Here is a 10984-nt window from a genome sequence, read left to right on the forward strand (position 1 = left end):
CCCTCCCTCCATCCCCCCCGCCAGGCAGCGCCTGCCGGCCGCCCAGCCCGCCGTCTCCCTGGGGCTGGCACGTCACACTCGGAATCTCACGCCTCAATCGCGGCGTGCTCCAGCCTCCCCCCAGCCGCCAGCCGAGCAGCTGGTGCTCCCATGGAAACCGTAGGCCCCGACCCGCCCCCTCCACCTGCACCGGCCCCCCTCACAACCTCCGCTTTAAGACAAATATTGTCATTAACATGCAAATATATATGTGATTACCACAAATGGGGGCCGCGCGGCAGCAGACGAGCCCTCTGGCAGGCGCCTGCCCCGGGCAGGTTGGGTATTAATATTCAGTCCGATCGGGAGAGGGACGGCCCGAGCCACACCAGGCACCTCGGGGGACCCCACGTGCACCCAGCGCCTTCGGAGGGAGGGTCCCAGAGGGGGCCTGTCCCCCAGCAGGTGACTGGAGGGGGTGATGACTGGACACTGGCCACTGGGAGACCTCTCGCCAGTGGGAGCCCCCCCAGTGCCTGGCCTGAGCCCCGGGCTGGGCTGGGAGCGCCGGGGGAGGCCTCCTTTCTCTGAATGGGGCGCCGATCTGGGCGGGGGGAAGGTCTCGTGGTCTCCCTGCCCCCCTTCTCCAGCTCTGCCCCACTCCCGCCCTCTCTCTGCCTCTTCCTGTGGAGGGGGGGGGTCTGGGGGCGGCTCCCTGGGTCTCTCCCTCTCTCCATCTCGGTGTATCTCTCTCCTTCTCTGCTCTTGCTGTGTCTCTCCACCTCTGTCTTCATCTCTCTCTCTTAAAAACAAAACACGCCAGCACCCAGGGGCCTGCCCTGTTCCTGAGGAATCTTCACTTCCCGCCCTGCCTTCTCCCCGCAACCCTGCCCCATCCCCAGAGCCCAAGGACCCGGCTGGACTCCCTGCCTTTCTCCTGATCCCAGCACGGCCCCGTAGAAAATGAGGTGCCCCTACCCTCCACCCTTGGCGATGGCTGTCAGATGTCACAGCCCCGCCCCCTCCCCCCCCCCACCGCGGTGTGGGGTGGTCCTCATCCTCAGCTTGGGGGACACTGTCGCTCCTTCATCACACAGATATACTTCTGCTTCCTCTGGCCTGGGAGGGAGACAGGTGGGTGACAGCTGGGGGGCAGCTCTGGTCGGTCCTTGGGACCAAGTATTTGCCCCTCCAGCCTCAGTTTCCCTTCTGGATGAAATGCACAGGTGCTCACAAGCCCATGGGAGTGATGATCCCTTCACTGGGCATCAAAACAGGCCCCCAAATGTGAAAATTAAGGGTGTGATGGTGATCGTAAGAATAATGCGATACTGGATCGTCCTTCTCCCGCTGGGTGCTGGGGTCACAGGGACCACAATGGGTGTTTTCACTTCACCCCACCCCGGCCCTTTCAGCTCCCCTGGTGCCCAGCCTCCGGCGGCCCAGAAAGCTCTCAGGGGATTTCTCTCCACAACCCGGCGTCCACACTCCCACCCCATGGCTCTCAGCCAGCACCCCCAGCAGGCACCCTGCACCCTGTAGGCTCCCCAGAAACGAAACCAGAGACATGTTGGCAGGAGGGGCCTGGAGCTCATCCCCACACCACAACCTCCCAGTCATCCTTCCACTTCCCTTTGGCTGAGGCCCAGAGAGGGGCAGCCACTGGCCAGACAGAGGTCACATAGCTGAGCCCCACAAACAGGCCTCAATCCCAGCTGCTGGCCTTCAGCTCCCCCCAGCTCCCACCCACAGGTAAGGTCCTGCCAGGCCCAGCATAGGTGGGATCAGGAGGGGGAACCATTCGGGTCCCGATGGTATTGGGGGAGGGGATAGAAGGGGAAGACCCCCACCCCCATACCCCCCAGGCCCTGCATCCAGGGCTCAGCCCGACCCAAGTCTCCTGCAAAGTGGAGGTTGAGGACCAGGTATCATGGACACCCAGCTTCCTAATTTTCACCCTCCAAGGAAAGATCGCAAATGGGAAACACCCTGAGATGCCCCCGATCCCAACATTCTCCGGCCAGAAAAAAATAATCCCACCCACATTCATGAGAGCCTGCTCTGTTAACAGCAGGTAAACTGAGGCTCTGACCAGGTGATAATCCAGCCACAGTTTCTCCCTCACCTTCCCACGCTGCGGGGGCAGCAGGGGTCTCCAGGGGAGATTTAAAAATGAGAAACGAGGGGAGGGCCACCAGGTGTCTCCTTCTCCCCGTACCCCATCTGTCTCCCTGACCCAGAGCTCACTGACAGCCTTTCAAGTCAACATTTGGGGGGGACCACGTGGACACTCCCCCACCCCACCAGAATCTTTCTAGAAAAGGGCCCTTCGGACACACCAGGGGGTGAGGGCTGTGGAAAGAGCCCTCCGTACAGCTGTGGACCCCTTAGCCTGGATGAGTGCAAGCACTCTGCCCTCCTAGGCCACAGGGAGAAGTTAGATTTTCCAGGCCCTTTTTTTTTTTTTTGGTGATGGTTGGATTTGAAAAGAGGTGGGGGATGGGAAGAGCTGCTTTCCTCCCCCAGGGTACCGGCTGGAGGGTCTAGCTGAAGTGGCAGGCCTGGGCTCCAACCCACCAGACCCTCCCTGTGGCCTGCCCCGACCCATCATTCATTGATTCATTCACTCGTTCATTCATCCATTCATTCAACAAACACGTATTCATGCTTACCATGCCCGCCACACTGAAGGGAGGACAGGCATGAATGGGGCCTGAAATAGGTCATGGGACCTGATCCATCCCCAAGACCCCTCCAGGGTCTCACCTGGGGTGTCAGCACAAAGCCTGTACCATCCCCACCCGCAGTCCCCAGCCCCTGCCGGAAGAACTGTCAGGGCCACCCCCATTCAGATACTGGGCCGTGATCAGAGCCCAGGGCTGGGGCCACAGTCCCTGGCACCCCCTCCCAGCATGCCATCAGAGAATCAGGTGGCAGGGAGGCGGGCAGGCCTCCTCACCCCACCTGCCTCCCCCGCTGGGCTCACAGGTCGCCCACGCCTCCTCATCCACCCCAGGATCTGGGCTCTGCCAGATGGACGGTCCAGGCTCATCGTCTTTGGCCTCAGCCTTCAACACACTGCTAACAGGCTTGGCCAGTTTTAACTTGAGCCAAAGGTGGAGGCGGCATTCAGGGTGGGGGGGGCCGTAGAGAAATGGAGGGGGGATGCTGCTCCAGACAGAGAGGGTGGGCAGGGGGGAGGGCAAACGGTAGCCTTTTAACCACCCGAGGCTGGTGCTCCCCCTGACTGGCTTAGCTGCCTGCACCCCAGCCCCCCACCCCGCTTTCTTTGTAGTTACCGATTAGCCCGGGATCCTGGGCATCCGTGTCCCCCGTGGCCGGCTGGACCTGCCCCACCGGCCTGGCTTTGTGAAAATGACCAAAGCAATGGAGTCCAGAGGTGCAAACTTCCCCGACGGGGCCTGGAGAGGCCGAATGAATGGGGAGGGGGGGCGGCAGGGAGGGGTGGCAGCGTTCAGGCAGCTCCCCGAGCAAAGGGGCAGGAAAGAGTGGGTGAGGGAGGGAGGAAGGGGTGGGGGTCTAGAGGGAATGAGAGGGAGAGGGAGGGAGAGAGAGAGAGAGAGAGAGAGAGAGAGAGAGAGAGAAGGAGAAGGATGCTGGGGGGGGAGGATGGGAGGTAGAGGGAGATGGGAGAGGAGAGAAAAGGAAAGAGAAGAGAGAGAGGGAGAGAGAGAGAGGGAGAGGGAGAGAGAATGCCGGAAGGTGGGGAGGGAGGGAGAGGGGGCGGAGGAGGGGAGGGGGCCAGCTCGGATCTGTCAGCTGCACCCCCAGAGGGGGGAGGAGGGGGTGGGTGGAACAGGGTTTGGGGGGGGAGAAATGATGCCGTGGCAGAGGCAAGCAGAGGGAGGAGGTGAGGAGAGGAGGGTTGGTGGGGGGGCGGTGGGGAGAAGATGCCGGAAGGTGGGGTGGGGAGGCCGAGGGAGGAGAGAGGAGGGGAGGGAGGGGGCCGAGTGCCCACCTTTGTGCATGCCCGTGTAGGGGTCTTTGAGCACCGTGAGCTCATAGATGCGGCCGAACTGCTCGAAGAGCGGCTTGAGGTCCTTCTCGTCCAGGTTGCGCGGGATCTGGCCCACGAAGAGCTTGATGGCGTCCAGGTCCTTCATGCCGTCGGGCTGCCCCCCGGGGGGCTCGGGGCCGCTGCTGCCCACTGGCGAGGGCCGCGGCTGCAGGAGCTGCTGCTGCTGCCGGCGCGCCTCGCTCTCCGTTAGGCGGGCCATGGCGGGCGAAGGCGGGCGGCGGGCGCGGGACCGAGCCGGCGGCGGCGGCGGCGGGCGGCGGGCGGACTCGCAGCTGGAGCGACGGACGCCGCCTCCCGCCTCTCTCCCGCCCCGTCCCCGCGCCCTCCTCCCTCCTCCGCGCGCCCGCTCGCTCCAGCATCAGGACCACAAAAGGGCGGCTCCGCAGCGGCCCCTGGCGGCCGGAGCGCGCCTCGCCGAGGCGGCGCCCCCCGCGCGCATCGCCCATCCAGCATCCCGCATCCCGCCTCCGCGCTCATCGCGCACCCCGAATCACGCATCCCACATCGCACTTGGCACATCCTGAATCCCACATCCCGCATCCCGGCGCCCAGTCTGGCCCGGTAAACTGAGTCCACCGGGCCCGTAGCCCCTGCTTTCTGGGTAGGTGACGGCGAAGCTTTAGGCAGGACAGACCAGGCCCCCAGGTGTCACGGGCTCCTCCCACTGATAACAGCAGGAAAAACACTAAAAGTAGCGCACAGTTCTATACGGTGCTTACTTGGCATTTACAGGGCTGTCCTTGGAATGTTTAAGTATACAATCATGAATAATAAGAGCAACAAGAAAGAACACTTTGATAATACTACGTGCTAGGCACTGCGCTCAGCACAGCTTTAAGTTTGTAACTTATGAAAGAGAAGTAGCAATCATTGTGTTATATCAACAGCAACACTTTCTGTCATACTTGCCATGTGCACATACTGTCCAAAATATTTCGAAGGATATGGATGCATTTGGGCCAAGTGCTCTATGGGCATCATGTCAACCCTGCTTAAAACTCCATCAAAACCACAAGGAGGTATCACCTCACACAGGTCGGAATGGCCATCATCAAAAAGCCTACAAACAGGGCTTCCCTGGTGGCGCAGTGGTTGAGAGTCCGCCTGCCGATGCAGGGGACATGGGTTCGTGCCCCCGTCCGGGAAGATCCCACGTGCCGCGGAGCGGCTGGGCCCGTGAGCCATGGCCGCTGAGCCTGTGCATCCGGAGCCTGTGCTCCGCAACAGGAGAGGCCGCGGCAGTGAGAGGCCTGCGTACCGCAAAAAAAAAAAAAAAAAAAAGCACCTACAAACAATAAATGCTGGAGAGGGTGTGAAGAGAAGGGAACCCTCCTACACTGTTGGTGGGAATGTAAATTGGTGCAGCCACTATGGAGAACAGTATGCAGGCTCCGCAAAAAACTAAAAATAGAGCTACCCTATGATCCAGCAATCCCACTACTGGGCATATATCTGGAGAAAACTCTAATTCGAAAAGATACATACACCCCAATGTTCACAGAAGCACCAGTTACAATAGCCAGGACATGGAAGCAACTTAAATGTCCATCAACAGATGAATGGATAAAGATATGTTGTATATATATATATATATATATATATTCTGGTGTGTGTGTATATATATATATATATATACACACACACACACACACAACAGAATACTATTCAGCCATAAAAAACAGAATGAAATAATGCCATTTGCAGCAACATGGATGGACCTAGAGATTATCATACTAAGTGAAGTGAGTCAGACAGAGAAAAATAAATATCATATGATATCACTTAGATGTGGAATGTAAAATAAATGATACAAACGAACTTATTTACAAAACAGAAATAGACTCACAGACATAGGAAACATACTTATGGTCACCAAAGGGGAAGAGGGTGGTATAAATTAGGACTTTGGGATTAACAGATACACACTACCACATATAAAAGAGATAAACAACAAGGACCCACTGTAGAGCATAGGAAACTATATTCAATACCTTGTAATAATCTGTAATGGAAAAGCATCTGAAAAAAGGGACTTCCCTCGTGGCACAGTGGTAAAGAAGCCGCCTGCCAATGCAGGGGACACGGGTTCGAGCCCTGGTACGGGAAGATCCCACATGCCGCGGAGCAACAGAGCCACAAGCCACAACTACTGAAGTCCGCGTGCCACAACTACTGAAGCCCACGTGCCTAGAGCCCGTGCTCCGCAATGAGAAGCACGCGAACCACAAGGAAGATTAGCCCCTGCTCGCCGCAACTAGAGAAAAACCTGCTCGCAGCAACAAATACCCAATGCAGCCATAAATAAATAAATAATATAATTAATAAATTTTAAGAAATATTTTTAAAAAGAATCTGAAAAAGAATACATATATATATAAAACCAAACCACTTCGCTGTACACCTGAAACTAACACAACACTGTAAATCAACTATACTTAAAAAAAAAAAAAACTCTCCAAAGATGTCCCAAAATTAAAACCCCAGTCCTTCCTGCAGCCCACAAGGCCATGCACAGCCTGCCCTGTCCCTTCCCTGCCCTCCCCTCCTCCCTCTCTCCCCCTCGCTCCCTCTGCTCCAGACACACGGGCCTCCTGGCTGTTCCTCCAACACACCAGGCACGGTCCTGCCCCAGGGCCTTTTCACGGGCTGTGCCTGAAATTCCCTTCCCCCAAATGGTGCATGGCCCACTTTTTCAATCTCCCATCACTTTCTCTGTCCACCTGATCGAAAATCGTTCAGCTACCATTACTTCCTTTCTCAGGCTTCCTTTTTCCTCCATAGCATTTATACTCATTTTAATTTAATTAATTTAATTCTAATTTGCTATATACTTACTTGTTTACTGATAAGCCACATAGCTCTTTCCAGGCGCCAGGCTCTGTGCTAAGTGCTTGACATGTATGAACTCATTTGATCCACACAGCAAATGCCTGGGGTGGGTACAGACAAATAAACCAGATATTTTACACTGTCATCAATGCAATGGAGGAAACAGAAGTGGAGGGACGGCTTTAGGAGGCAAATTCAGGGAAGACTTAGAGAGGATGGCCTTCAAGCAAAGATGAGAATGAAGCAGCAAGTGCAAAGGCCCTGAGGCAGGGTTGGAGAAACAGGGATCAGTGGCTGTAAGAGAAAGAGCACCACACAGCCACTGGGGGCAGTCTACCAACAAGGACTTCATTTTAAATTTATTTTCTTTGTTTTTATTGTAAAATAAAAACAGGATCAGTAACAGTGCCATACTGAGCCAAAGGAAACCTCAGTAATTCTGATTCTATTTAAAATGTTGACATTTTGTTCACCACGGATTTTTTCAGCATTATTTTTAGGTTTTTTTCAATTATTGCATTGGACTGCCCTGGTGGTGCAGTGGTTAGGAATCCACCTGCCAATGCAGGGGACACAGGTTTGAGCCCTGGTCTGGGAAGATCCCACATGCCACGGAGCAACTAAGCCCGTGCGCCACAACTACTGAAGCCCGCGCGCCTAGAGACCATGCTCTGCAACAAGAGAAGCCACCGCAATGAAAAGCCTGCGCACTGCAACAAAGAGTAGCCCCCGCTCGCTGCAACTAGAGAAAGTCCGTGCGCAGCAATGAAGACCCAACGCAGCCAAAAATAAATAAATAAAATAAATAAATTATAAAAATAAATAACACAACCCAGATCTTCAAATAAAAAGAAAAGAAAAAGTGCATTAAAATAATCTTTATCTTGATGATGTTTTTTGGCACCCCCCCCCTTAAACTTTGCTCCCCAGGCAAACTCACCCTCCTAGCAAACATAAGAGGTAAGTATTGTTCCCATACCCACTTTACAGAGGGGGAAACAGGCCCAGAGAGGTCAAGTCACTTGGGCAAAGTCACACAGTGAGAGTACTGGGATTTGAACCCAGCCAGCTGGACTCCAGAACCCACACGCTTCCCGTGATCCCACACCATCTTTCCCATGCTTTACACAGCCAAGCTTCCATTTCCTTATTTGCCAAGTGAGATTAAGTGGGTGAAGCCCCTGGCATGGATTCAGTGAGCTAACAGGTGAGCCTCAGCATAGCGCCTGGGACATCTTTATCATTCAATAAATGGCTATTATCATGACTGTTACCAGAAGCCACCTGCCCACCCCCAGACAGGAGCAGGACGTCAGGACTGGGGGAGGAGCAGAGCCCGGGTGAGGGGTCCAGAGTCCTCTTAGAACATTCCACCCCTTGGCCCTGCCCAGCCCCTGGTTCTCGGCTCAGCCCCAGGCTGGGCTTGTGGAGCCAGGCTGGAGACAGGCTCTGTCTCCATGGAGACAGGATGCTTGAAGCCCTGTGGCCCTCTGATGTGCTGGGAGAGTCATTTAAAAGAATAAAAATAAAACCCCACCAGCTCTCCTGTGAGTCAAAGAGGCATTTTTCTCAGCCTTTTTCTTCCACTGAGGGGAACAGCCCAGTCTAGCTTGAGTCTGACCTCCGGGAACTTAAATTCAGCATCCCACATCCTGAACAATACTCATCCCTGGAGTTTATTCCCTGACACACCTCAGCCGTATCAGGGAAAAGGTCATGGCAGAGAAAACTGAGGCTGTGCGCTTGAAAGCATCTGAAGCCCTCGAGGCCGACTCTCTGATTTATTATCAGCCAGAGGAAACCTTGTCACATTGGCATCATGGCAGGAGGCCCACGGTTTGGGCTGTTACTTAAAAGGCAATGAGGGTGGGAACAGAGCCTGTTGGGGGATCCGGGGCTGGGAGGTTTCTGGCAAGTTGCCTGGCTCTCTGGATCTGTCGTCAAAAACCTGCCCCAGGACCTTTGCACTTGCTTAGTGTTCATCTCCCAGAATAGGGTTTCTCAAAATAATTACCCAAACTTAAATAAATTTATCTTAAAGGAAAACTGTCTACATTTGGGATCAGGTCATTCTCTGTGGGTGGCTGAGCAGCATACTTGCCCCACCCACTCGGTGCCAGGAGCACCCCCAGTCGTGGCCACCACAGATGTCCCCAGACACGGCCCAGGGTCCCCTGGGGGCAGAACTGCCCCAGGTGAGAACTGCTGATGTGGACAGGTAAGGTGCTTACCTCAGCAGAGGGGCCAGGTTGGAGTCAGGGGGCAGAGTCCCAGCTGGCACCTCTCAGATGTGCATGAGACCACCTGGGCATTCTGCCAGGGACGGGGTTGCCTTTTGGGGTGATGGAATGTTCTGGAATTAGATAGAGGTGATGGATGCCCGTCTCTGTGCATGTACTAAAACCCACTGAACTATACACTTTAAAAGGGTAAATTTTATGGTATGTGAATATATCTCAATAAGTCTTTTTTTTAATTAAAAAAACCTGTCTGAAATTTTAATTTTTTAATTAAAAAAATTTTAATTTTTTAATTAAAAAATCCTGCCTGGGCATCCTTACCTGCAGATCCCGATCCTGCGGGTCTGAACTGCGGCCTGGGACTCTGCCTCCAGGTAAGGGCAGCAAAGTTATGAGGAGACATCCACTGCGTTCCCATCTTGACTTTTACTAGCAAGACTCTCATTTCATAGGGTGTGGGTGTGAAGAAGGCTGAGCCCACGAAGGGAAATGTCCTTTCTGAGTCCCTGCCTTGTCCCTCTCTGCTTGAGGGTTATTGGTGGCGGCGGAAAGGTCAGCCAGCGGGACAGAGTCAGCAAGTGGGGCAAGGGGCCCAGCCTGGAGCTGCCCTGTGCCGGTGGCCCCTTCCCTTCAGTGGTCTCTGCACAGCCAGCCTGAGTGTCTTCCTGGGTGATGGTCAGCCGCACCCCGTCCCCTTTGACCCTGGTGCCCTTTGGCTCTGCCCCCTCCATGCCTCGAAGACCCTCACTGCCCAGGCTGTGTACAGCTCTTCTGGCACATTCCAGGGGGTTGAAGCCCTAGGCCCATCCTACAAGGGCCTAGGGGCTCAGGATGCGTCCCCCAGAAACACTACACCGCAGTCCCCACCTGCCCCAGATGCCTGCCGCCTTCACACATCTAAGGACATAAAGCAGCCAGAGCTCTCCAGTTCTCGGTGCCTCCAACTCCACTGCCTTCCCTCGCTTGGGAAGGAGCTGCCCATCCACTTTCTTGCAGGGACCCCGGATCCTCCCCGGTCCCCACTATTTGGCTTCAGGGATGGGAAATGATTCCTCATTGGACCAACCCCTCCCTGTTCCCTCTTTCAGCAAACCCCACTCCCTGGACAGGACGGGGTCGGGGAGGGGGAGGTCTGAAGCACAGCTTGGCCAACCCTGAGAAAGCCTGGAGAAGGGGAAGGAAGGAAGGAGGGGCTGAGAACAGGAATAGAGATCCAGCCGTGGCCACCCAGGGGCCGTGGCCCCTTCCCCCCACCCTTTCGCCACAGGAGTGGACACCTGCCCCACAGGGCTTCCTGCCCTGGGAATTTGAGCTTGGGAACAAGAGGGGCTGGGTGCACACCATGTTGAACGCCGGAGTCGTCAGGGGTTTTATTTCCCCCCAAGTAAGAATGAGAAAGACAAGAATAAATTCCCGTTTCTGAATGAGCCAGCCTCAGTGTGATCCAGGCCCTTGCCATCAAAACCGCGTGGGTTTCTATATTGTAGGATTCCGTTTCTGTGAGGCGTCCAGACCAAGCAAATCCACAGAGGCAGAGAGTGGCTTCGTGGTTGCCAGCGGCTGGGGGAGGGGATGGGAGTGACTGCTCATGGGGACGGGGTTGCCTTTTGGGGTGATGGAATGTTCTGGAATTAGATAGGGGTGATGGATGCATGTCTCTGTGCACGTACTAAAACCCACTGAACTATACACTTTAAAAGGGTAAATTTTATGGTATGTGAATATATCTCAATAAGGCTTTTTTTTTTTAATTAAAAAAACCTGTCTGAATGCCAGCTGTGCCCTTTTGCCACGCGACCTCAAGGCAAGATGCTTCACCTGCCTGGATTTCCCTTTTGTTCTCTGTAAACTGGACATAAAAGCAGGTATGTGAGCCTGACCTGTACCTTTAGGAGGG

At 54.9% G+C, this 10984-nt stretch overlaps 1 protein-coding gene across 7 annotated transcripts in view; it reads right to left on the bottom strand.

The window, feature by feature from the left end:
* The window catches only part of CELF5 (CUGBP Elav-like family member 5), a 50022-nt gene extending 45707 nt beyond the window's left edge, over positions 1-4315 (bottom strand). For 2 of the 7 annotated variants that reach the window (XM_012539319.3, XM_004286310.4), the window contains exon 1: positions 3959-4315. In XM_012539319.3, the coding sequence (XP_012394773.1) occupies positions 3959-4217 (259 nt within the window). In that variant the 5' untranslated portion in view covers positions 4218-4315. Of the gene's footprint in view, positions 1-3278; positions 3549-3958 lie in introns of those variants that run through there. The other 5 variants (XM_033417537.2, XM_033417538.2, XM_033417539.2 and 2 more) reach the window with 5 other exon arrangements.
* Positions 4316-10984: the final 6669 nt, after the last annotated feature.

Source organism: Orcinus orca, chromosome 3, assembly GCF_937001465.1.
Source record: "Orcinus orca chromosome 3, mOrcOrc1.1, whole genome shotgun sequence".
NCBI classification, from domain to species: domain Eukaryota; kingdom Metazoa; phylum Chordata; class Mammalia; order Artiodactyla; family Delphinidae; genus Orcinus; species Orcinus orca.